General features: G+C 50.3%; 1 protein-coding gene across 2 annotated transcripts in view; it reads left to right on the top strand.

The window, feature by feature from the left end:
• PREX1 (phosphatidylinositol-3,4,5-trisphosphate-dependent Rac exchange factor 1) overlaps window positions 1-26,967 on the top strand; it is a 212,293-nt gene that overhangs the window by 158,989 nt on the left and 26,337 nt on the right. For both annotated transcript variants that reach the window (XM_008577372.1, XM_008577371.1), the window contains 11 exons: window positions 1,957-2,032; window positions 11,611-11,683; window positions 16,519-16,661; window positions 18,329-18,421; window positions 19,387-19,535; window positions 21,267-21,352; window positions 23,148-23,284; window positions 24,231-24,351; window positions 25,129-25,316; window positions 25,658-25,819; window positions 26,533-26,743. In XM_008577372.1, the coding sequence (XP_008575594.1) occupies window positions 1,957-2,032; window positions 11,611-11,683; window positions 16,519-16,661; window positions 18,329-18,421; window positions 19,387-19,535; window positions 21,267-21,352; window positions 23,148-23,284; window positions 24,231-24,351; window positions 25,129-25,316; window positions 25,658-25,819; window positions 26,533-26,743 (1,439 nt within the window). The remainder of the gene's footprint in view (window positions 1-1,956; window positions 2,033-11,610; window positions 11,684-16,518; window positions 16,662-18,328; window positions 18,422-19,386; window positions 19,536-21,266; window positions 21,353-23,147; window positions 23,285-24,230; window positions 24,352-25,128; window positions 25,317-25,657; window positions 25,820-26,532; window positions 26,744-26,967) is intronic.

The following is a 26,967-nucleotide window of genomic DNA, read 5'->3' as shown; positions in this document are numbered from 1 at the left end:
TAGGACTTTTTGCACTCACTGAAATGCTTGATATTTGCATTTTTCTGATACGGTAGCTACTAGTCACATGCAGCTTTCGAACAGTTGAGACTGAGGAATGTGAGTTTTTAATTTGATTTAGTATTATTACTTGATTGAAATTTAGATTAAAATGGCTACATATTAGAGAACACAAGCCTAGGGCAAAGTAGTACTTAGTAGATGTTTGTCGAGTGACTGTTGAAAGGTGATTAGTCTCTTTTACCCCTGTTTCTGTATCTGTGAAGTGGCCCTAAGAATAGCTTACGCTTCTTGGGTTGTCATGAGGGTGAGGATTTGTCAAGCTAGGGCTAGGGCTCACAGACCCTTCAAGCCCGTCGTACAGACTGGGTCACAAATCCTTCACACACAGGTCCATGAGCTAGGTAATAGGAAAAGATCCTGGGAGCCATGGATAAAAAATTAATAGGCTTTGCTCAGAGCTAGGCCACCTAGTGGCCTCTTGGAGTGTCCCAAGAAGTGCCATGTATCAGAGCAGTTAGTCCTTTATACTTAGGTCCATAACCCAGGACACCTGGGTGCCCATACGCAGTTACATTAGATAATAACCTAGGAACACCTGGGTGCACGTGGATATTTACATCAAATGCTCGGCAAGATTCTGAACATCTGAGGGGCCATGACCATTTTCCTCTATTTTCCCAACAGGATTAAATTCACAGGAGGTGCTTCGAATAGCTCCTGGCGCTATAAATGCCAGCGATGGTTGGTCTCTTTTCCACGAAGCTTATAGTTGTGGATGCAGGGACAGAGAGGGTGACCCGATTCTTATCCCAGCAGCAGGTTCCTCTGCTCCCCCATCCTGATAGCTCTTATCACTGTTCAGAGCAGTGGAGAGGAGGGACCTCTCCCAGTATTTGCTGGCCCACTGTGAAGTCAGGCTCCGGAACCACTTTCATCTCCAGACCCGCCTCCTCCCTCCTCAGGCTCCTCCACCCCAGCTCTTGTGCAAGCCCCAGAAGGCGGGCAGGCTCCTCCGTCAGCCCCCGGAGAAGGGAGCGGCTGGGAGGGCAGCAGCCTCCACTCCCGGCACCGTGGCCTGCAGGACTCCCCAGTTCCCTAAGCCTGAGAAAAATTCTCCAACAAGAATTTCTTTATCAGCCTTGACACGTAAACTCTTTCTTTCTGAGGCTCTGAGGCTGACAAAAATTGCAATTTTGTTGCAAGGTCCCATCTATTAAAGCTCAGCAGGAATTTAGACACCGAAGCAGGTCAGAGCCTTGAGCTCAGGAAAGAACCACGAACCTCACAGGCCCCTGCTCACTGTGCAGTCCTGATGGCCCACACCAGCCCCACAGAGAGAGCTTTCTATGTCAGTACAGTTTGTCACCTTCAAACACATGAACATCAACAACAAAAGAGGAAAAGCAAAGGAAAGAAGTGAGAGTTTTTCTTGCTACTCCATTAGAGCACATCAGGGTTCCTTGGCCTCGGCACTAGTGACATTTGGCCAGCATAAATCTTTGTTGTGGGGACTATCCTGGGCATTGTAGGATTTTCAGCAGCGTCCCTGACCTCTACCCACTAAATGCCAGTAGCACCCCCTGGACCCCCAGGTCATGGCAGCCAATAATGTCTCCAGAAATAGCCAAGTGTTCCTTGGAGGGCAGAATTGCCCCCAGCTGAGATCCCCTGGGCTAGAGAGAGAGTGTGTGTTTCTAGAACTACTCCAGAGCCATCTCCTCTTGCCCCCTCACCCTATGAGCTGGAGCATCCCTGCCCTAGGTCACATTGCAAGTTTGGTGTGGAGTCTGGGCTGAGACTCAGAACCCCTGACTGCCTGTCCAGTGTGCCCCCTCCCTGCTCCCATGCCTAGAGAGCCTAGCAACCCTTGACTCCTGAGTATTCAGGCAGGGACATCAGGACTGCTCCTGTCTCCATCCTCCTCACTCGATCACGTGTGCTTGTTCTCCGCAGAGACCGCGATTACCACCTGAAGACCTACAAGTCGGTGCTTCCTGGGAGCAAGCTGGTGGATTGGCTGCTGGCTCAGGTGAGGATGCGCTCAGAGCAGGACGACCAGCCTCTGGCTTTGCCCAGGGCCAAGGGGCTTCTTTGGATGCCGGGCTTTTGTTTTTTTCGTTTTTTAAAAAATTTTTCTATTACTATTTTTAATGGTGGCAAAACATACATAACATGAAATTTAGCATCTTAACCATTTTTAAGTGCACAGTTCAATGTGTTAAATACATTCATATTGTGCAACTATCACCTGCATCCATCTCCAGAACCCTCTTCATCTTCCCAGCTGAAACTCTGCACCCAACACCCACATCCCCCTCCCTCCAGTCCCTGGAAGCAACCATTCTGTGTTCTGTCTCTGTGAATGTGACTACCCTAGGTACCTCATATAGGTGGAATCATACAGCATTTGTCCTTTTATGACTGGTTGATTTCACTCAATGTTTTCAAGGTTCATCTAGGTAGCAGCATGTGTCTTAGTCTGTTTGTGCGGCTATAACAAAATACCTGAGACTAGGTATTTATAAAGAACAGAGATTTAGCTTTGAGTAAAGAAAAAAAAAAAAAAAAAAAAAAAAAAAAAAAAAAAAAAAAAAAAAAAAAAAAAAAAAAAAAAAAAAAAAAAAAAAAAAAGAAAGAAAGAAAGAAGAAAAAGTAAAAAACAAAAATCCAGAAATTTGTTTCAAATAATGCTGGAGGCTGGAAGTTAAAGATCAAGGTGCTGGCGGGTTTGGTTTCTAGTAAAGGCTTGGTCTCCACTTTCAAGATGGTGCCCTGTTTCTGTATCCCCTGGAAGGAAGGAATGCTGTGTCCTCACATGGTGGGAAGGATGGAAGGGGCGAATTCTCCTTGTCAAGCCCATTTATAAAGGCACTGATCCCATTCATGAGGGTGGAGCCCTCATGACTCAGTTACCTCCTAAAAGCCACATCTTTTAATACTGTTGCATTGGAGATCAAGTTTCAACACGAGTTTTGGCGGGGGCAAAAACATTCAAATCATACCACATTTTGTTTATCTGTTTATTTATCGATGGACACATGGGTTACCTCCACATTGGGGCTTTTTGTTTTAAAACTGGGACAGTCTCTGAAAAAATTTGGACAGGGTGGTCTCGTCCTGGCACTAAACTGGAGCTTCTGTACAAAGCTTGCCAAGTTATTCCTTTCAACAAGGTTCCCAGTGGGTAGGGGATGGCCAGAGGCGTGGAAAATTTATGCATTAGTTTTTCTGCAACTTCTTGGAGGGGTTTGCTCCATTGAGGTGTCCCTGTCTGCTGTCACTTCTTCTTTATGGCTCCTAATTACAGGGCTCATGCCCAAGGCCAGGCCCTGGCTGAGTTTCGTGCATTATCTTTATGAGTACTCCAAACCATTTACAGACAGGGAACTGGGACCCAGAGAGGCCGAGTGCCTGGTCCAAGGGTACATAGCCTTACAGCAGCAAAGCCAAGACTAGGACAGGCCTATCTTATCCACTTGGGCCTCAGTTCTGCCTATTTTTCAGGGAGCCTGTCAGAATGTTCATTTGAGGTCTGTAAAAAGAATGTGTTGGCTCCAAAAGATGAGAAGACACCTGCAAAATCAAAAGGGATAAATGTTTAATTAAAACATCTGCAGAGTACAGCTTTAAGTCAGCCTCATTAATTGTTAAATTCAGCATTCATAAAAACTTCATTCCATTCAAAAACAATCTGCTGGTTGGATTTTCTCACGTTGCACGAGTTCCTGATGATTGCTAGGAAATCATAGCCAATCTGTAAAGTAAATGTTTCTTGGTATCAAATGACTTCAAAAGCAAGTTTAGAAAAATCCTTGAAAAAAATTTTTTGACCCAAAAGAATGTATTTAATGTGAGACATGGATGTATTTTAATATGGAACCCTAAGGCCTGGGAGGTCTTGAAAGAGCCTGGATTTGAGTTCAGATTTGCATGTATGGGAAGCGTAGAGCTTCTACATTGCCACCTCTTAGAATGGCATGAATCAGCCCAGAGCATGTGCTTTATTTATAGCCAGGCAGACCTGGGTTTGAATCCCAGCTCTGCTACTTCCTAGCTGAGTGACCTTGGACAAGTTGCTTAATCTGTCTGTTGTCTCAGTTTCCACACCTGCAAAATGAAGCTAAACACAATACCTTCCACTTTAGATTGTTTTGAAGATTCAGTGATTAATCATGTAAAGTGCCTAGAATAGTGCCTGGCACAGAGTAATTGCTCAATAAATGTAACTATTATTATTCTTCTTCTCCTTCAGAAAGGATTCAAGGTAGCTCAGAATTACATGCAGTAGTGAAGGCTGAAGAAACTGCAGAGGGATTTGGGGGCTCAGGAACAGTAAGACCAGGAAACAAAGAGGGTGGAGGCAATCTGCGCAGAGTTCCACTTCCGAATGTGCTGCGAGTAGGTGAGGGGGTGCCACGTGGGCATTTATTCTGTGGTTTAGGTGCTCTGGTCAGAGCCCAGAAAAGCCTGGGTTTTGCGGCTCTCTGAGATGCCTGCTTCTCACTGCTGTGAACTTTTCTGTGGCCTCATGTTTCCCACTGAGCTCCTTTGGTGCCCGGGGGCTACCTGTTGATTTCAAAGCACAATGTGGACATGGCTCCAAGGGGCGAATCCCAGGTGTGAGCTGGGGATGGGCACAGAGATGGCAGGAAGTCGGTGGATCTGAGAAGTATTTGGAGGTGGAGTGGATGGGATGCACTGCTACGGGGGTGGGCTGGGAATCAAGGATGTGTCCTAGGATTTTGGCTCAATGGGCAGATGGCTATGCCATTTACAGAGACAGGAAGACAGGCAAGGATGTGAAGGAAAGGTGGAGCATCTTCCTTGGGTGTGGAAGATGCTGTGTTTGAAGTGCCATTGGCTTTTCAGTGGGTGGGCGGGGACAGGGTGGGCTTTATACACCTGGACCTCAGGTGGCTCTCCACTATAGGTAGTCTGTTCCTGTCAGTTTTTGAGTGATATTTAAAACAAGGGGACTGAAGAGAGTATACAGAAATTAGACAAGAGGGCTCATTAGCTCATCCCTTTATTTAAAAAAAATTTTTTTAAAGCACCTTCTAAGTATCAAGCACTGTTTTAGGTTCTGAGGACACAGCAGTGAACAAGACAGATAAACGTTCCTGCTGTCATGATTCCTAAATTCTGGTGAGGAGTAAGAGAGACATTTAATAAATAAGAAAAGTAAAATACATAATATGTCAGCTGGTGCTTGGTGCCTTTGTGATGGAGAGGAGAGTAGGGGGAGCAAGAAAGGGAATTTATTCCTCACATGGGGCAGGGGTCAGGGAAGGCCAGAATTGAGCAGGGACATGTGAGCGGAGACCTGAGGGAGGTGGGCATCGAGCCCCGGGGACATCTGGGGAGCAACATCTCAGAAGCTTTGAGCAGTGGAGCTCGGTGTGTTTTAGGAGCAGCCAGGGGGCCAGTGTGGCTGGAGTGGTGTGAGCGAGGGTGGGACAGGGGCCGAGGGGAGGGAGGTGACGGGGAGGCTGTGTGCACAGATCATATAGGGCCATCGTGTAGGCCTTACACAATGATGTCGTGTGGCATATAGGACTGTGTTGGCCATTGGAAGGACTGGGCCACTGCAGGGTTTTGAGCATAGGAGGGGCATGTGCGACTTGGGTTTGGATAGGGTCTCTCTGGCTGTGTAAGGAAGACGGGCTGCAGGGACGAGCCTGGCAGCAGGCAGACCAGGGAGGAGATGATGGCAGAATTTTAGGGGAGGGTGGTGGTTAGAACAGGGTGGCCATGGGGAGGGCGAGAGAAGTGGTCAGGTTCTGGGTGTGTTGAAGGTGGACCTGACGGGCTTCTGACGGGTGGATGGGGTGTGGGAGCTGAGAGGCAGAGAGGAATCGAGAATGACCCCAGGTCTCTGGTTTGAGCACATTGGCTCAAGCTGCTGTTTATTGAGCCAGGGAGGCTGTGGAAGGGGCAGGTTTGGGAGAAGTGCAGGCTGTCACCCCAGAAGACTCCAGCTCTTAGAGGCCGTGGTGAGGAGGAACCAGGAGAAGCGACTGCCAGTGATGGTTTCTCTTTGGTGGTTGGTGTTGGGCATAGTGGGGGCCTGCTCAGGGCCAGTGCTGTCAGAGAAGCTGCAGTGCTGGCCAAAGGCCCCCTGGAGTAACTTCAGTCATTGTCACTTGGTCCTGAGGGCTCCCCCCACCTCCACCAGCATCCTATCACAAGTGGAGGCAGGGGGAAGATGGAGGGGCTGGTTTGCAGCTGATTCCAGAATATGTCCATCCCCTTCAGCAGACCTCCCATGGCTTGGCCTGGTATCGGGACCCAGGTAGCTAACTGGAGCTGATGCAGGAGGATGGTTTCCATGAGCCTGTTAGAAAGGCAGCTGGCATCCAGCTCTGGGTGAGGGAATGGGAGAGGGGGATGTGTGTGTGCCTGTGGGGGTCTCTTTGTGGGGGAAGGGTTGGTGGTGAGGATGTGATCTTGAAGATCAGTTATAATGAGTCTTGATTTCAGAAGTCATACCCACCTTGTACCTTAGAAGGAAAAGGAGAAGAACGTGTAATTGTGCAGTTCAGGAGGGTTTTTTTGTTTTTGCTTTGGACACATCTTCATTTCAAACTTCTAGGTCATTCTGCTCCTTTGAAACAAAATGATTGATTAAATTCCTGCTGGATCAGTTAGAAATGCTTTTGGCTGCACAAAAGAGGAAGCATGACTTGTGCAGTAAAGACATATTTCTCCCATAACTAGATGTCTGGAGTTCACGGTCCTAGAGCTCAACAATGCTATTTGAACCCAGACTTCTTCTGCCTTTCTGTTCTGCTGTCTGCTTAGTTTTTTTGCCTCATGATCACAAAAATGGCTGCCACAGCTCTGGACATCACATCTGTGCAGAACTATGGCCAACAGCAGGCAGCAGAGATAGTTGAAGAATGCTTTTTTATTCCTTTTATTAGGGGAGGGAATCTTTCCATAGTCTTCCCCTGCACCTCCGATCCCCAGTGGTCTTCCCCTGAGGTCTCATTGGCCAGATGGGTCCCACATGTACCTCCAAACCAGCCCCTGGTGGGGAGAACAGGGGTTGCTGAGAGCAGTGTGGAATTCCTTGGTTTTATCCCTTGAGGCTTGGGGAAGGGCTGGCTACTCACCACCCAGATGAATCAGAGTTTTAACTATGAAAATGAAGGGGACATTAGCCCTTGGATGGACAGGTTATGCTCTAAATCACCAGTTCTGATCTGATGTGCTCTGCGTATTATCTTATTTAATCATCAGAACAGCCTGAGGAAGGTACAGTTATTATCTCCATGCAGGTTATGTAACTTGTCTCAGGGTGCACAGTCATCAGGATACTCACTGTAGGATGCTCTGTGCATGTGTGCACGTGTTGGGGGTTGTCATGATGCCTTGATAGTCAGTGACAATAATGTTCTGTATTAACAGTAGCTGATAATATAGAGTCTGAACAGGGCATATCTCTCAGGGGTGGCAGAGGCCTTGGAGAATCAAGGGCAAATCTGAGAATAAAAACAGATGAGGAAATGAAGCTCAGAGAGGTTGAAGGATTGTCCAAGGTCACAGCTAGGGGAGCAGGGGTTTGAACTGGGGAACACAGCTCCGGCGTTCACTCTCTTCACTTCTCTGGTTGATGGTTTTGGGGTCTGTGCCACCTGGGCTCCAGGATGCCCCTGGCCGCAGCTATCTCATGGAGCGCAGGGGGGTCAGTGGATGGGTGGGGGGAAGAGAGTGGGGGACAGGCCAAGGAGATGAGTGCAGAGGGCACAAACCTGCAGACTCCTGTGCTGGCTCAGCAGAAACGTGCCCGGAGTGGCCTCCACGCTGATTCTCGCGATCAGGCAGGTGGCGGATGCTGACGGCAGCAGGGTCCTCAGCAGGGGTAGAGGGGACCAGGGTGGGAGAGGCAGAAGGCCAGGCTGGCAGCTCAGGGTTCCAGAAGAAGAGACAAAGGACAATGAGGACAGGAGCTCTGGCTGCAACCCTGGGCAACTCGCTGCTCCTCTGAGCCATTTTCCCTATCTGTGACGTGGAGGCGGGGAGCTCTGAAAGGCCTCCGTTGTCACTGTGCACCCTTGGGCAAGCTTCCTCTTCTGTTGAGTGGTATTAATAAGAGTGATTGCCTCTGGGCCAAGCATCCAGCCTGAGTGAGATCATGCAGCACCTGGCTGGTGGTCAGTGAGAAGCATCCTTGGACATTTTTATGGGGTCTCAGAATTCTTGGGCAGAGAACCTTCAGAGGCACTGCATGACTCACACCCTTCCTGCCAGATGTTCATCTCCCAGCCCTGCTTGGCCTCTGCCACCTGCATTCCAGGTGCAGGTTATTTCCCTAATGAAAAATAATTAAGCAAGAGTAGCTAACATTTATCAAACCCTCCTTGTGTATCTGGCTTTGGGCTGAGAGTCTTGCATGGAGCATCTCATTTAATCTTCACAAGGCCTCTGTGAGGTGTGGACACAATTATATCCCCTGCCGTTTTAGAGAGACAGAAACTGAGGCATAGAGAGGTGGGTTCAGAATCAGTTTCCAAATTGGCTCCCCTCCCCTCTCCACCCTTCCCTTCTCCTTTCCTTCCTTCCTTTTGTTTTTTGTGCCCCTCCAAGTGCTGGATATTGAGCTTTGATGTGGGGAGACAAGGGGAAAAGTGACTTGGCATGGTCCCTGCCCATGCAGAGCTGACACTCTGGGGGAGACAGACCTTAAACAACATTAATAATTGGTGAATTTCAGATCATGGCAGTGCAGCATAGATACCACACAGGGTAACGAGAGTGTGTAGCTGGAGGAGTATTTGTTGAGAGGACATGTGGTGGAGAGGTTGGGGGGCTACTTTAGAGTAGTTAGGGCAAGAGCTCTCTGAGGAGGTGACATGGGTGCTGATACCCACAAAGCCAGGGCCTGGGCCTCCAAGGAGAGAAGCGAGCATGTGCAAAGGCCCTGAGATGTGGAAGGAGCAGTAAGAGGCCAGTGTGGCCGGAGCAGGGGCCAGCGGGCGGATAGGGGAGATGCGGCAGAGAAGGACAGCTGGTGAGATGATACATGCTGTGCCTTCCTCCAGGAGGGGAGGAAGTGCTGCCTCCAGTGACTGCTGCTGGAAGTGGCTGGGCTTACTCTTAGGAAGTGCACCCAGGGCCTTCTACTTCACTCTTACCCTGAGAATCCCATGCTATTCCAACTTTAGGAGCCTTCTGTCAGCAGCCCCAGGGCCGTTTTGGGAAAAGAGGGTGGGACTGGGCTGGGCTGCAGGCTGTGAGCACCTCAAAAGCCAGGTGGGCTCCAGACGCCTGTGCTGGGCGTGCCGGTCACCTGGGCCCCAGTTGGCCCTCCCCTGCTGGCCCATCATGGCTGGGGGCAGCTGCTCTGGATGTGGCCTGTCACAGCCACCTCCCCTGCTGGCTCCGAGCACACTCCCAGCCCTCTAGCCACTGACTTGGGGGTCCCCTGGGAGAAATTTGTCTTTTTTGAGTCAGCCTCAAGCAGGCAGTAAAATACTGAGGCCAGAGGCTCTCACTGGGCCAATGCTCAGGGCTGAGGCCTACAGCTGGAGTAGTGTTTGTGTCTCCATTAGCTGGGAAGTACCCTCCACAACCCTCTGGCTGCTGACCAGAGATGCCTGAGGTCTGCTGCTTCAGGAGGGGCCTCTCAGAAGTTCTCCCTTTGGGAGTTGTTCCAGTGAGCAGAGGTCTCAGGCCTCAGGGCTGTCTGGATGCAGTTGAAGCTCATTGGCCTGTCTACAGGCTCCTCCATGATCGGGCCCCTGCTGACAACTTTCTTACTTGGTCAGCATATATTTATTGAGCACCAACTATATGCCAGACCCTGTTCCCAGCACCTAGGATTGAGCCCGGGGCACTGCAGCTCAATTCCTTGCCCTCTTGGACCTGGCCTGGCTCATCCTCTCCTTGCTAGATGTGTTGCCACCTCTGTACCTTTGCCCATGCTGTTCCCTCTGCTTGTACCTCTTCCCCTTCACATGTGCACATGCGTGCACACACATGCACACACACACACGCACACGCACACACACACACACAACTCACACACTTTGCCTGGATGTATTGAGATTATTTGGGTTGCAAGCAACAGAAACAGACTGGCCAATTTTGGGGGGGTGGAGGAGACCCACTGGAAGGAGGTGAGGCACCCATGGTGTCAGGGGAGACCTAGGAGGCAGGCCTTAGAAAGAACTGGCACCAAAAAACCTACCAACACACAAAATAGACAAAAAGAAAGAACTGGCATCAGGAAGTTCCAAGAAGCTGGTGCTGAGGTCACTGTCTTCGGGGTCCCATCTGCAGGACACTGTGTTGGGGGAACCAGCACCTACTGTGCTCTGTCCTGGATTCCTCCACTGGATTCCTCCACTCAAGTGTCATGTTCTTGGGGCAGGGAGCATTCCACTGTCTAGAAGGAATCATGTGTCCTCAGCCAGGCCCAGAGGGAAATAAACCTTGATAGACTGTCCCACCCAGATGACATTCCACATGGGAGGGTTGGCCCCAGAGGTGGAACCAGCAGTTGCCCAGCACACTGACCATGCCTGTTTATTCTTCAGGTTTCAGGTTGAATGCTGCTTTTTGGGGGGCAAGCCCTAGAACAAGCCAGATCCCCCTGGTTCAGGTTCTATCAGTTTGGAATGTTTTCAGTTGCAAGGATAAAAATTCCAACTAAATAGTAACTTAAATACCTGCTGCACATCAGGAAGTATGGAACTCAGTAGTGTCAGTACTGGTTTATGGGTTCAATAGTGTCAGCAAGGACCCGAGAATCTTCTGTCCTTCATTAGCATCTCAGCAATGTCTGCCATCTCGGTCACAAGGTGGCCACCATAGCCACAAACATTACTTCCTCACATGACTGTGTCCCAGGCAGGGAGGGGTGATGTTGCTTTTTCCTTTTATCAGTGTTTTTCAGAAGCCCCTAGTAGGCTTCCTGGGATATCTCAATGACTAGAGCTAGATCGGTCAGTAATTGAACTTGATTTCTAGTATTAGAGACGTATTAGAGACAGATTAGCGTTTATGTTTCTCAAGCTCAGAGGTGGGTGGTCCAGAGCTGCTAGGGCAGTCTCTTGATGTCTTTTGGGACCACACTGTGTCTTTCTGCTCTGCCGTCCTTAGCATGTTTCCATCCTCTAGGGCATGTTGTGGTCTAGGATGACTATAGGAGCTCCAGTCATTACACCTTTGTTCCAGGCAGGAGGAAGAGAAAGAGACAGAGACAAAGGGGTTTTGCCAGAGCACCCTACCAGTGATTTCTACTTGTATCTCTTTGGCCACCTCTAGCTGCAAGGGAGGCTGGGAAGTGGGTAAGGTTGTTATTACTGGGGAGGGATTGGGAAATGGTTGTTACTAGGCAACCAACAGGGTCCCTCAATTAACATCTCAATTTTTCCTTTGTGATGTTTATCACAAGTACAATAAAATAATTTTCTTGTTTAGAGTTTATTAATAATAATCTTGAACATGTTTTGGGGGGTGTACCACAATAAACAAAACAGACAAAAATCCTTGTCCTCATGGGGCCTACATCCTCAGGGAGCCTGTGGAGCTTTTTGCCAGCTGTGCTCTGTTCCTCAGGTGCTGGCCCACTAACACTATCCCCTTTCTGTTCCATTCCAGGGAGACTGCCAGACCCGGGAGGAGGCGGTAGCTCTTGGCGTGGGCCTGTGTAACAACGGCTTCATGCACCATGGTAATCCCTGCCTTGCCCTCAGCCTGGCCTCACAGGGCTCTGTTTCCTGGGCTCTCTGTCTAGAGCAGCTGGTGGTTTGCAGAGGCCCTGGTCCAGCTAATGGGGGGAGAGGGGACACCAAAGCCAGGTCTGAGGCTCCGTAGATGCTTGGGGTTTGGGGCGGCTCACGAATCCCACCTATTTCCCCATCCCTATTCTGCACTGATTGAGAAGTCACTTCAGGTGTCCATTGAGGACCACAATGGCTGGTAAGGCTTGGCTGGAAGCCCATGGACTTGACTTCAAACCCAATCCATGTTTGGAGTCAAGTCCATGGGTTTCCTGTGCCCTTCTTCCTGGATTGGATGTGGCTTCCCAGGGTGGGTGGTGAGGCCGAGGCCAGGCAGTGCAGGCCTGGCCCGAGGGCTTCCATGCAAGGAGAAGAGAAGGATCGTGTGGGGACAGTGGACAGGCGGCTACACGTGTGAGCGGCAGGAAGCCGCGCGGGGCCCTTCCTGGGACCTTCTTGCCTCTTTTCTTGGCCTCACTCCTCAGATAAGTCACTTTTCTTCCCACGAGAATCAACTATGAGGGTTAGAGAGGGGGATGGTCTTGGGATACTCCTGAGGCGGGAAGCTGGGGAGATGGAGGGAGAAAATGGTGCCACTGACACCAGTTTCAACAAAAACAGTCAGTACTCCATGTGCCTGGCCTCTTTCTAAACACTTTTCACGCAATTATTAGTTGAGTCCTAACCACACCCTTTGGTGTTGTTATTAATGTCATCCCCATTTTATAAATGGGGAATAGAAGCCCAGAGCATTAAGGAACTTACTCAAGGTCACATGGCAAGTAGGGCCGGGACTGGGACCCAGGCAGCCTGGCCGCCCAGGCCGCGTGCTCAGCTACTGTGCTCTGCTGCCTGTATTCTCGCTGGCCTGGGGGCGAGCCCCGAGTTGCCTTTTCCACAGGATAGGTAAACTTTTAAACCCCGCCGTGGAGCTTTTTTCCCATTTCTAGAACATTCTGCAGGGCCTTTGCACTTGCAGTTTCCTTGCCTGGGGGCCCAACCTCCTCACCCCTTCATGATGTTCAGTGTTTCTGTGCATGGGCACCTCCGCAGTGAGGTGTCCCCTGCCGCCATAGCTAAACTAGCTCCTCCCTTCGTCACACTGTTCCCAGCTCAGATCCACTTTTCTTGAAGGAGCTTCTCTCCTTGTTAGATACCACACATCCTGGGATCTGTCTTTGTTCATTTTGGTATCAGCCAATGGGTACCTTCTGTGTGCCAGGCACTGTGCTAGGCTCTGAGGACTGAGCGGTAAACAGGACAGGTAATAGTCCCACTCTTGGGACTATTACCATGTGTGGGGTGTGTGTGTGCATGTGTGTACCACACAAAAATGAATAAGTACATTTCCCAGAATGTGCATGTGAGGAGGACTTGGGCTTTTACTCAGAGTGAGGTGGGAGTCTGGGAAGGTTCTGAGTAAAGGAGGGACATGGTGACTTCGGTTTTTAACAGAATTCCTCTGGCTGCCTCGGAGAACAGTCTGTGAGCGGGGAGAGTAAGGAGGCGACTGTGATCGCCCAGGGGAGGGATGACGTGGCTGGGAACCAAGTGGTGGTTGCAGAGGAGTGAGAAGTGGTTGGACTCAGGAGGTTCTCATCCACAGGAAGGTCTTTTGACCATTTCTCCTCCCTGGTCTCTGCTTTTTTGTTCTAACTCAGAGGTTGGCAAACTTTCTCTGTAAAGGGCCAGATAGTAAATATTTTAGGCTTTGGAGGCCACACAGTCTCTATCACAGCTGCTCAATTCTGCCTTTGCAGCACAAAAGCAGCTACAGACGATATGTAAACAAATGAGTGTGGCTGTGTGCCAATAAAACTTTATTCAGAAAACCAGGCAGTGGGCCATAGTTTTTGGACCCCTGGTTTACTGCTGGATGTGCTGTCCCTTCCCCAGGGTGAGTGATGTGCCAGTGAGCTGAGAGGCCTTCAGGTGCACCCCTGGCTTGGAGCCAGCAGGCCTGGTTCTAGGCCTGACTCAGCTGACTCCCAATAGGCCCATGCTCCTCTTGGGCCTCAGTTTCCCAGCTTCCCACTGGAGACCTTGCTGTCTCCTCCTTCTCTGAGCTCAGCATGACTATGGTTCTGTGGGATTAGGACTCACCCCCTCCCCACCCCCAGCCACCCATTTCCCCAACTGTGGTGGGCAGATCAGGGCCAGGGAGGGCAGCCTTGGGCATTCCCACCCATCTGCCCGATCCCACCCAAGTCCCTTGTTCCCAGCAGCCACTCTGTTCCCCTTGGGGCCCTCTGCCAGCTCCGGCCCTCCCGCCAGTCAGCTGGGCAGAGCCTCTCATTTGTGGGTGAGGGTAATTAGGGGTCCTCCCCAGCTGCTATTCTGGGAAGGCTGCTGGCTGAAGGCATTCTGTGGGGGGTGACTCCCAGGCAATCCTCACGCCCTCTGGGCCCCCCAGGGAGAGAAATTGCAGGGCATGGCCCTGCTCCCCTGTCCCTTGCCACGAACTCAAAAATAGGCTAAAATAGGCAAATCCTAGGGTTGTGGCTGCAGCAAAATACAGGGTAGGGTGCAGAATAGAGGATGGGGTGGGTGGGTGGGTGGAGTCCTCCTCAGCACCTCCCATGGCACCTCCCGTGGCAACTCCTGTGGCCTCTGAACTGAACCTACAGGGTCCCAAGGTTTCCCCAGGGAGGGACCCAAGAAGTTGGTAGTCCAGCCTTCTCACTTTAGGCACAGGTAGGGAAACTGAGGCTCGCCATTTAATCTTTGCAGCCACCCTAGGAGTCAGTGCCACTGTTATCCTCATAGATGAGGAAACTGAGGGTTCAGAGAGGTTAAAGGGCATGAAGAGATGGTAAGGGGCTGAGCAGGGATTTGGACCTAGATCTGTGTGTGTCCTACAAAGCCCAAACAGCAGTCTCAACTGAAAGATGTTGAAATTGGGACCTCACCTGGCTGGGTTCGTTGACTTGAGGGATTCTATGCTATTTTCCCCAAACATTCCAGCTGAGACACAGCATTGCAATTCTTCCTCCCACTCCCAGAATCTTCTAAGTTAATGTTTATAGTGGAAGCGAAGCCAGCCAGCTCCCTGGGGCCTGGCTTCCCAGCTGTGGAAAAAGCAGCAGTTTGTGTGTCTGTTTTCTCTGGAGAGGTAATAGGGGTGTCCTGAGAAAGACGCTCACAAACAGGTAGAGAGTCCCCAGTGACATGTCCTGGAAGATCAAGGGGAAAGAAAGGAACGCCTCCTGCTGCTTTTCATTGAGTCAGCAAATCGGGAAAAAGCCTCCGTTTCCAGGGACCACAGGATGTCTCACAGCTAAGGCGGCTGGTTTTCCTTGTTTCAGGGTCCACCTTATCTCAGACAACTATCCTTACCTCACCAAGCCTTGATTTTCCCCTTTGTATACTGGCTGTATTCATCGCTGCCTCTGCTAGCAGGCCTGGCTGGGCAGTGTAGGGAAAAGGAGGAGCCTGGACATGAGTCGTTCTACTGTCTGCTGGCTCTGTGATCTTAGATGGTTTATTTAGCCTCTCTGGGCCTCAGTCTCCCCATCTGTAAAAGGGGTACAGCAACTCCTTCCTTGTCGAGGGAGTAAATGAACTTAAGCATGTATCTGCAGTATGCCTGGCACTAGCAAGGGCTTAGTGAAATTGTGAACCACAGGGATCAGATCACATGTTGGTTGTTACTGGTTATTTATATTTATTTTCCTGGCTTGTCCTAGAACAGGGGTCAGCATACCTTTTATTTAAAGGGCCAGATAGTAAAAATTTAGGCTTTGTTGGCCATATAATCTCTGTTGCAGTTAGTCAGTTTTGTCATTGTGGCTCAGGAGCAGCCACAGACAATATGTAAACAAGTGGGTGTGGTTGTTTTTAAATAAAACTTTATTTATAAGAACAGGTTGTAGGCCAGATTTGGCCTACAGGGCCTTAGTTTGCCAGTCCTTGTCTACAGTTTCTCATTGTGCTTTGTGTCGGATTCTAGCAAGGTTGAGCTCCTTCTTACATACTTGCTGCCCATTTGGGTTTCCCCTCTATTAATTGCTCATTCATATCCCTTGCCCACTTATCTATGAGTTTTCCAGGTTTTTCTTGTTGATTTGATGGAGCTTTTTTGTATATTCTAGGTATCTACTCCTTGTTGGTTTTAGATACTATGTTTATCTTTGAATCTGCTATCTGCCTATGGAGTTGATATTAAATGGAAGTCCTTAATTTTAGTATAGTGCTTTTTTGGGGTAGGGGAGTGTCTTGTACATGGACTCCTTTTCTACCCTAGGATAAAGATATTCTACATTTCGTTTGGTTAGCTTTAGTTTTATTGTTTATATTTATGCCTTTCATTCATTAGTTTATTGTTGCATATGGTGTGAGGTAGGGATCTGATCCCCCCACCCACCACCAACCAAGTCAGTTTTCCCTGAACCATCTGTAGAACACTCCACATGATCACTTACCATCCCTCATGTACTAAATTTACATGAATGCCTAGCTCTCTTATGTGATTTCTTTTCCCTTCCACTGGTTATTTATCTGTTTCTGCTCTAGTTCCACACTGGTTTTGTTATTATGGTTTTGTAATATATCTTTTTGGCAGGTAGGGCAAGTTCAGATTTTTCAAGAGAAGTCAGAAAGCCAGATCTTTATGTGAAATATCCTAGTATGTTAGTGTTGGCACACGATTCCATTTTAATAAAATACGTGTTGGCCAAACCAAACTTGTCCAGGGGCTGATTCTAGCTTGTGTCTGCCAGTTGGCAAACAGTGCTGGAACTTTCCCTTGTGAGTCTGACCACGTGCGTGCACGTCTGTGGGTTTGCAGTGCTGGAGAAGAGTGAGTTCAAGGATGAGTCCCAGTACTTCCGCTTCCATGCTGACGAGGAGATGGAGGGGACCAGCAGCAAGAACAAACAGCTTCGCAATGACTTCAAGCTGGTGGAGAACATTCTGGCCAAGCGCCTGCTGGTAGGAGTAGAGCTGAGCTGTTGCACTTTCCTTCCCAGACTCAGGAGCTGGGCCTCCTTCAGATTATGGCCAGAGAAGGAGGCTCAAACTTTGAGCACCAAAGAGAGTATGGAGGATTCTAGGTGGTTGGTGGCAACTCTGCCAAGAGGCCACGTCATTTCCATGGCCAAGACTACCCTCTTCACAAAAGAGATTGGGCTTGTGGGGTTCCCTTCCTTCACCTTTCCCTTTCCTCTTGTTCTCCCCACGTCCCCAACCTAGCACTGTGCAGAGAGGATGCCTGCCTGAAATGCAGACCCTATAGCCTTAGGTCATAGAGAATGGCATCCTGTCCATGTTCAGTTGTCATATATCCTTGCAGTTAAGGAGGAGCATTTACCTGTTCAGGTGCTTTACCACTCTAACCCACCAAATCCTGTTTTTCTGCGTACTGGTGAGTAATGACTCCCATCTTAATGCATGGCCCACAGCAGGCAGTCAAGAGAGAGTCTCAGAGAGGTTAGTTCCCTTGCCACCGCCAAGTTTGGAGCCATATCAGATTGATACGAAGATGATTCTATTGATTTTTCTCCTGTAGTACTTTGGGGGGCTGCTAATCCCACTGATTTCATTTCTCTCTTTAGAAAGCCCTCCAGTGCTCCCTATCATACTTAGGATAAAATTTAGACTCTCTTCATGGCCTATAGGGCTCTTCCTGCCTCTTCAGCTTCATCCCCTGTGCTGCCCCCTTCCTCACTCCACCCCAACCACCCTGATCTCTTTTCTTATCTCCATTGCCTTGGGGCCTACCTCAGGGCCTTTGCACATGCCTCCTGCCTGGAGCACTATTCCCCACTCTGTATGAAGTTCTGTTTCTCACTTCATTCAAGACTCAGCTCAGATATTATTTCCTCTGGCCCCCCACTATGCCCTATCCCCTTAAGTGCTTTATTTTAATTCAAACTACGTATATTTTGTGCATCACATTCTATATTTCTTTGTTTTTTTGTTTATAGTCTGTCTCCCCACCTAAACAGTCAGCTGCAAGAGAGCAGGGACCATCTTTCTTCTTTGATACTGTGTCTCCAGCATCCAGCAGAGCACCTGGTTTATATAATAAGCAGCAGCTCAGTAAATGTTGGACAGATAACTGCATTTCTTCCACTACTACAGAACCCCAAACCTTCTTCCAATAAGCCTGCCACCCTCCTGGGGGAGGGGCTGCTCCTCTCTTTCTATCTCCAAGTTCCCAGCAGCTGGACACCTTGGACCTGTTTTATTCATTAAGTCAGTGAAAATTTATTGAGCACCTAGTATATGCCAGCAGAAGGGGAGACAGTGGTACACGAGAGAAGAGACCCCATCTTCAGGTTGGGAGGAGAAGGGGGAGACGGGCAATAAAAAGGAAACAAATATGCAGCCAGCACCAGGCCGTGGTACCAGCCAGGTGGCGTGTCCTCATTTGACAGATGTGGGATGAGCACTACCGTGTGTCAGGCAGTGTTTGTATTTTACTCCGTCTCACCAGCCTGGATCTGGCCACTTCTCTGCAGGCCCCCTATCTGTCCCCCACCTCTGTAGACCTGGGACATGAGGAGCCTCAGGGTCATGGTCCTGTGGGGCCAGGTGGGGCTGGCTCTAGGCCCGCCTTGCTGCCTTACCCGGTCTCCTCTGCCTTGGTCCCTCAGATTCTGCCCCAGGAGGAGGACTACGGCTTCGACATCGAGGAGAAGAACAAGGCTGTGGTGGTGAAGTCTGTCCAGAGGGGCTCGCTGGCCGAGGTGAGGCCTCGCAGAGGGGCTGCTGTGGCAGGGGCAGCCCGTGGGTGGGAGGGGGCATCTCTCTCCACATTCCTTGAGGCGGGTCAAGCCAGCAGATCCTGAAGTAACAACTAGTTCCTCCCCTCTCATTGCCTGTGTGGGGAAACTGAGCCCAGGACTCATTTGTCTGTGGTTGCTGGAGGAGCCAGTATAGAGCCCAGCTGCTCAGGACTGTCCTTGTAGTGTGTCCCCTCAGTGCCCTCTCCTGGACCCTGTGGGGAGATACAAGAAAAAAACAATTTTCTGAATCAGCTGTGATAATGGAAAAACCCAATTAGGAGTGGCTTGACTAAGGCAAGATTTTTGCTCTCTCATAAACACGAAGTCTGCAGGAGGACTGGTTAGGAGAGTGAGTCTGTGGCAGGCCAAGGATCCAGCCCCAGGTCCTCTAAGCTTCTCCTGGGCGGTGTGGACGTTGTCCAGGTGCTGGGCTTGCCTCCTGTGATGTTAGAACTGCTTTGGGCCACAAGTAGCCACATCCTCGCCTCTAATGGCCAGAGACACAGGGCTGCACGTTCCTAATGATGTGAGTGGTTGGAAGGAGGTGGTTGCGAGTCTTGGTTCCAGTCAGCATGTCTTTAACTTTCTTGGCCAAGTTCTCATAGTCACAGGGTGGCCGCCCCAGTGTGACGCCTTGTGTCCTCACACAACAGGGTCAGGCCACAGCAGAGAATTTCTCCTCAGGGGAAAACGTCTTTTCCCCCCTCCATCAGCCCCTCCAGGGGGCTTCCTTTCGTAGCTCATTGGTCAGAACCAAGTCTCTCAAGCCCCTTAACAGCTTACCACAGAGGGGACGGGGTTGCCCTGCTGGGCTTCCCTCATCCTGCTTGGTCTCTGGAGCTGGTACCTTGTTGCTGGGACAAATTTGGGTCCCTTAGTGAGGAGGGAAGGAAGTTAGTCACCGGGGTGCATTTCTCCCTGCCAAGATGGCCGGCCTGCTGGTGGGGAGGAAGATTTACTCCATCAATGAGGACCTGGTGTTCCTGCGGCCCTTCTCGGAGGTGGAGTCCATCCTCAACCAGTCCTTCTGCTCTCGCCGCCCATTGCGTCTCTTGGTGGCCACCAAGGCCAAAGAGTGAGTGTCCCCAGGGGCAGGTTGTCCAGCCGACCTTTCTCATGCTGAGGAGTTGCTGGGGACTAGGGGGTGGTAGAGGGCGGTATGAGCTCTCCTGGTTCCCCGTGGGGTGGGGTGGGGTGGGGTGGGGCCCATTGCAGGAGGCACGTGACCCGAAGCTGGTCCCTTCATTCATTTCACGGATGTTTATTGAGTGCTCACTATGTGCCGAGTGGTGTTTCAGGCTCTGGGCATCCAGCCGTATTGGGATGGGTATGTTCCTACCCTTCATAGATCTCAGGTCTAGGTGGGGGACGGAGCAGGAGATAACGCACAGATAGAGGAGTGAGGTACGTACCAAACCAGGGGTGGCAAGCCAGGTGCACATATGCGAGGGCACTTCAAAAAGGTTATGCAAAAATGGAATTAAAAGATAATGTAAATTTTTCCATGAACGTTTTGAAGCCCCCTTGTATAGATAAAACTGGAACAGGGGCTGGGGTTTGCAGAGGGATTGTGGTCAGATAGATGTCACTGAGAATTGAGGTAAAGACGTGGAAGAGGTGAGAGAGGGAGTCTAGGGGATTTCTGGAGCAACAGAGTTCCAGGCAGAGGAGCGGGCCAGTGCAAAGGCCCTGAGGTGGGACCGTGTCTGGCATATTTGAGGAACAGTGAGGAAGCTGCTGGGGCTGGAGAGGAGTGAGCAGGAGGGAGGAGCCCTGCAGAAACTGTGCCCATGGTGAGCACCTGTGGAGAGCCACTGGAAGGTTCTACCAGAAGCCCTCTGGCTGCAAGTGGAGACCAGACGGTCAGGGCCAGTGTTGGAGGTAGGGGGAGGGGAGGAGGTGGCTCAGCCCGGCATGGTCGCAGGGGGTGGTGAGAAGTGAATCGACACCAGATATAGGTACACAGGAAGCATTTTCTATTTTAAAAATCATGCATTTGGTTTCCACTTCTCCTTTCTATTTAGGGCAAATGTTCTGTTGACAGGAATGATGGAAAGTTTTAAATAGGATTATTTCAGGAAAATGGGGAGCTGATCAGGGAAAATGATTGACGGTTTGGTTGGTACGTGGAAGTGGCAGAAATCACCAGCGTGCCTGCTTAATGTTCTGGAAACATCTGGGGTTTGAGAACAGCTTTTCAGGATGGCCTGATCTGGCAGGTGGGAATGGGTGGGATGATTGCGCAGCATGGGACTGGGGACATGTCCTAGACAGGGAGACGTGCAGCGGCACTGAAGCCCCAGGATTAATGACTCCCACTGCATCACCCTGGGCAGGGGCTGCCCCTCTCTACTTTGGATTCTATCTGTAGAATAGCTAGGACCTGAACTGGCTTTCAAACCATGTTCTTTAGGGGACCTGTGTGGGTGTTTTTCTAGGAACGGTAGCAAGATGCGCTGGGTCACTTCTCACTCCTCGCATCTGTGATTGGTGAATAAAATATTGACTGGCTGGAGTGCTGGTCTGGCCACCAAGAGCTCTTAGGACAGGAGAACTATGGAGAAGGTGTAGGAGGGTTACGTGGAATTACTGTGTGTCCCAATTAGTCAAAGTCCGGGGGCATGCGCTCTCCTTCATTGAGTTTTCTCTATATGTTTGGGAGCTGGAAAGCCTGGTCCTGCTACTACTTTGGGCTGGATTTCCCAAAAGTCTCAGAGGCAGGGGCTCCCCAGGTTGGCTCCTGGGGTTACTGGGAGTGATGTTGCTTTTCCTTATGTCCTTTCCCTGCTGTTTCTGCCTGGTGCAGGATCATCAAAGTCCCCGATCATCCAGAGGCACTGTGCTTCCAGATCCGTGGAGCTGCCCCGCCTTACGTCTATGCTGTGGGGAGAGGTGAGCGGGAACTTGGCAGACAGCAGGGAGCCTTGGGAGCTGAATCTCTTTGTGCGGTAGGAGTTCAGAGCCACCCAAACCATTACCACCAGGCCTCTGCCTGATAGGGTACCATTAGCATTTATTTTCTTAGCTCGATGCCAAGACTTGCAAGCACAGATGCCTGTTGGGGTCAGGAAGGTTACAAATGGGTAGAGTGATCTGAGTGGAAGACAGTAGGGAGTGGCGAGGGCTGTGGCAAGGTGAAAAAGTACATGCTCACTCTAAAAAGAGCAGTGGCTCTTCAGCTTGAGGTCATTGTTGCCAGGCATCACTGTGGGCCTGCTCCTGCCAGACTTGATTTTCTAAGAGAAGCCAGAAATGTGAATTTTAGAGCTCCACAAAAACACTTCTGTGGCCAGATCCAGCCCAAGGGCCACCAGTTTAAGACCTCTGCTTTCTGCATTGCCTTTCCTTTGCATGCTGTTAAAGGTATCACTCTGTCTTGGAGGTAAAACCAAGTAAGTCTGCAATACTGGACTCTATACCCTTTTGCATTTAAGGCCCTTTTTTTCAAGTTTAGACATTAATACCATGACAGAAAGCTACTGGGAATTTGATAAAATTCTATAATTTTGTTTTGTTTTGTTTTTTGGTGGCTGGCCTGTACAGGGATCAAACTCTGGAACTTGGTGTTATCAGCACCACAGCTGGCCAGCCCTAAAGTGGGTTTTTATTTATTCTTAAAGCAGTGGTTCTCAACTGGAAACAGTTTTGCCACCCTCTCCAGAGGACAGTGGGCACTGTCTGGAGACATCTGTGGTTGTCACAACTGGGGATGATGTGCTATTAACATTTAGTGGATAGACCAGGGATGTTGCTAAACATCCTTTAATGCACAGGACAGCCCCAAAGAATAACAAAGAATTATCTGGCCCAAAATTTCGGTCGTGCCTTGGTGAGAAACCCGAACTTAGAGCATCTACAGAGATGTTTATAATAGGTAATAATAGGTGTTTATAGGTGAAGTAGGCAAAAGTAATTAAACAACTGATATTTCTTGAATACTTACTAAGTGCCAGGAATGGTGCTAAATGCTTCTCATGTGTCGTCTCAAGAACTCTATGAGTAGGTGTTATTAGTGTCTCCATCTTATAGATGATGAAACTGAGGACCAGAGACATTAAGGAAGTTGCCGAAGGTTACAGAATTAGTCCATGGCAGAGCCAAGGTTTGAAGCCAAGCTCCCTTGGTACAGGGCAGGGTCTGTACTTGTCATACCTTTCAGGCCTGATATTCTCCCATGTACAGACAAAGCTTGGCATTTGTTTGCATTTCCAGACCTTTCGCATTAACCACACAAAACCCTGGAGTCTAAGACTTAACAGTTTGGGAATTGCGGTATAACTGAAAAAACATGGAATTGGAGTCTGGTAGACCTGGTTTGAATCTTGGCTTCTCCCAGCTGTGTGATCTTGTTCAGTATCACGTGGTTGTTGCAGGATTTTAAAGGCTATGAAGCTGTAAAGTGAAACGTACCTGGATTCAAATGCATTGTCTTTGCTGTGTGACCTTTGAGCCTCAGTTTCTTCTGCAAAATGGGAATGCCAATTCTCTCTCTGTCCACTACAGTGGGTCAGAGGGAAGCTCCAGAGTGGGAGGGATGGAGGTGGAGTCTTTGGGTTTGTGTTTGAGGGGTTGGGTTAGTAGGTGGGTGGTGGAGGGACAGTGTTCACCCAGTTACCAGCCTTTGCCTGTGGCTGCCCGCGACGATCTCTGTCTGGTGCCCAGCCTCAAGCGCTTCTGTCATTCTTAGGCTCGGAGGCTGTGGCTGCAGGGCTCTGTGCAGGTCAGTGCATCCTGAAGGTCAGCGGCAATAATGTGATGAATGATGGTGCCCTCGAGGTCCTAGAGCACTTCCAGGCATTCCGGAATCAGCGAGAAGAGGCCCTGGTAAGCCGACCAGTAGCCAAGGGGATCAGGGAAGCGCTGCTGGATGAGCGGCAAGGGGCAGAGAGCTGCCCTCTCTTCTCTGGGGAAAAGCCTGAAGGCACCAGATGGTTGTGGGCAGGGTAAGCCTGGGCTCTGTGCTCCCACTGCGTGCCCAGACCAGAGGAGCTGGGCCATGATACCTCAGGGCCTCGGTTTTCACTGCTGTGAAATGGGTGTGATAAGATTCTCCTCTCTCCCTACGACACAGTCATGTTGGGCAAATAGTTGTGTTGATGATGAAAATTGATATTATATTTTGGGTTGGTGGCCAGGGTTCTGGTGGAGGAGGACATTCACTTATTGATTCATTTATTGGTTCACTCAGTAAGTGTTTATTGAGCACATGCTACAAGCCAGGCATATTTCTAGGCCCTGGGGACACAGGAGGGACAAGGTGTCTGCTCCCAGGACCCTGATGAACACTTTCAAAGGCTCCTTCTCCCCTGGCTTTTTTTTTTTTTTTCCTTTTTGTCTTTTTTCGTGTCCGGCAACGGATCACAACCCTCAGTGTTGCGCCCGTACCGGACCAGGACCGGCAACGGGATTGCAACCCTCGGTGTTGCTTCCCGCACCTCGCTCAGCCAGTGAGCGGCCGGTCTGTATGTGGGATCCGAACCCTCGGCGGGAGCACCACCGCACTCTCAAGCGGCGCACTGTAGCAATGCGCCACCGGGCCGGCCCTCCCCTGGCTTTGGTGTGGAGTGTAGACTGTACACGGTGAAGGCTCTGTGTACCTGGAGGTAAGGAAGGTTCCAGAGCAAAATCTTCAAGGCCTCTACAAAGGTAGCATTACCGACAGGCTAAAAGCCTGCACTTTGGAATCCAGGAACAGTTTATACCTTGGCCCATCCCTTCCTCCCTAGCTGCCGGCATCATGGCTGCCCCTCTTACTCTGGCTACCCCCCAGGGCCTGTACCAATGGATTTACCGTACCTACGAGGATGCCCAGGAGGCCCGAGTCAGTCAGGGGGTGCTGGATGAGGACCCCAGTGGCGAGGGGGCCCAGGAGGAAGACCAGCCAGACTCAGGTAATGAGAAGGTGGGAGTGGCATTTCTGGAGCTTCCAGAGGGACTGAGAGACTCCAGGGAAGCTGGGTCCCCCTCTGTGTCTATTCGCCTCCCAGCCAGTGCATCTCAATGCCAGCAGCTCTGTATTAAGTTTCTGCTGGCTGCTGTGACAAAGTACCATGTTGGTCAGGGTCACATAAAACTGGGTTGCATGAAAACATTAGCTCAGAGAACTAGAAAGTCTGAGTGGAGTCAAGCAAGCTTCAGTCTGGCTTGATCCAGTGCCTTGTAAAGTATTGTGAAGAGTCTCTTTCTCTCCAGTTTTCATCTCTCTGTGTTGGCTTCCATCTTACATGGGGTTTTCTTCACATGGTGGCTCTGGCAACTTGGAATCCAGTTGAAAAAGGGAATGTCTCATTCTCTTTGTAGCTCCAACAGAAGTCCCAGACCTGACTCTCATTGGCCCATCTTGGGTCATGTGCTTGATCCTGAGCATGGTCACTGAGAGGGGGCTTAGAATATGCTGATTAGCCAGGCTTGCATCTCCTGCCCAGCTGTGGAACCAGGTCTCAGGGGAAGAGTGCAAGTGGGGTCACCTTCTTCTGAGCCACATAGACTGAGAATGGGGCACAAGGATTGATTCCCATAAGGAAAGTCTTCTAGGACAGGGGGTGAGCCATAGCAGGCCAGCTGAAAAAGACAGAGCTACGGGCACGCTTTGGTTTCCCCATTAGTCAAAGGGCCTGGCTGGCTGCAGAGTGGTACCCCCTTCTTAGTGTATACCCCTGTGCTTCCAGCCTTCCCTCTGCTGTCCCTGGGCCCCCAGCTGAGCCTGCGTGAGGACAGCCCTGTGGTCAGCCTGACCGTGGACAATATGCATCTGGAGCACGGTGTGGTGTATGAGTACGTGAGCACAGCGGGTGTCAAGTGCCACGTGCTGGAGAAGATTGTGGAGCCCCGTGGCTGCTTTGGCCTCACTGCCAAGGTCTCTGGGCACTGCCCTGCCCTGCCCTGCTTTGGGGGGCGGAGGGCAGTTTCTCTTACCTAGGGTGAGAGAGTAACCAGGGTGGAGGCAGCCAGATTCTCATTTTCTCAGAGTTCTTAGAGCCCTGAATTCTAGTCCCTGACCCACCACTTGGTAGCCATGGGACTCAGGAGAGTGACTTATTGTCCTTTTAGCCTCAGTTTACTTATCTTCAGAATGGGCCAGTAGTAGACCTGACCTCACAGGGGTATTATGAGAAGTATAGGAGCCAGTGCAGGTAAACTGCTTAAGACTTTCCCTGGCATACAGGGAGTGTTCAGTAGCTGTTCATGTTCCTGCAGATCCTCGAGGCCTTTGCTGCCGATGACAGTGTCTTCGTGCAGAACTGCGGGCGGCTCATGGCCCTGAGCAGCGCCATCATGACCATGCCCCATTACGAGTTTCGCAACATTTGCGACACCAAGCTGGAAAACATCGGCCAGAGAATTGCCTGCTATCGGGAGGTACCTGTGCCCTGCAGGGTCTCTGCCACAGGCTCCCAGACACAGTGTCTCAGCCTGGGATATTTTGGTTGTAGATATCAAACCCCAGCTCATTCTCAGCTTAAACAAATGGGAGAAGTTATTGGTATATATTACTGAAAAGTACAGAGGTGAACTGCAGGCATGGTTGTATCCAGGTGCTTAAACAGATATCACAGTATCTCAAGAACGTGGCCTCTCTCTGTCTCTTAACTTTGTTTTCCCGAGTTGGCTTCACTCTCATGCAGGCCCTTCTCATGTGGTGATGAGATGGCCCTCAGTACCTCTAGCCTTAGCAACCCAGTAAAAAGTTAACTTGAAGGGAACTCTTACTGTCGTGTCTTGGGCCATGTGCCTAGTCCTGTCCCAGTCACTAGGGATGGGGAGGCAGCGCGACCTGAACTTCATGAACTGAGGGTTGGGGAGAGATGGTTCCGAAAGGACAGCTCAGGTGTGGCTAAAAGTGAGAAACGAATGCAGGTGTAAGTACTTGGAGGCCTCCTATTCCTCCAGGCCTTCCCGAGATCTGGACCCAGTGAAAGACAGTACAGGGAAATCCACTTTTCTGTTTGGAGCTATTGGCATATTGTCCAGTTTTGGGACGTCTGGCCTAGGCCCTGATAAAGTAGGCACTGGGTGTGGGCCAGAATTCCCAGACCCCTGACTCATGACCCTGTGTCTCCTACCTTTCTCAGTTTGCAGCCCAGCTGAAGAACAGGGTCAGCCCACCCTTCAAACAAGCACCCCTGGAGCCCCATCCTCTCTGTGGCCTGGACTTCTGCCCCACCAACTGTCACGTCAACCTCATGGAAGTGTCCTACCCGAAGACCACCCCCTCAGTTGGCAGGTCCTTCAGCATCCGCTTCGGTCGCAAACCCTCCCTCATTGGCCTTGATCCAGAGCAAGGTACCTGTGTGTGTCTGTTAGAAACTGTGTTCAGATCTTGTACTACGTATACTTAAACAGAAAGATGTCTGAAGGTCAGCAGTTTAGGGCTGGAATGGTAGCTCCATAGTCATCAGGGATCCAGGCTTCTCCTGCCTTTCTGTGCCACTAATGCTAGATGTAGCTTCTAGCCTTCAGGATGCCTCATGGTAGAGATTGGCTGCTGGAGTACCAGCTATTATGTC

The sequence above is a fragment of the Galeopterus variegatus genome, unplaced genomic scaffold, assembly GCF_000696425.1.
Source record: "Galeopterus variegatus unplaced genomic scaffold, G_variegatus-3.0.2 Scaffold1500, whole genome shotgun sequence".
In the NCBI taxonomy this organism is placed as follows: domain Eukaryota; kingdom Metazoa; phylum Chordata; class Mammalia; order Dermoptera; family Cynocephalidae; genus Galeopterus; species Galeopterus variegatus.
This window is presented reverse-complemented; position numbering and strand designations above follow the sequence as displayed.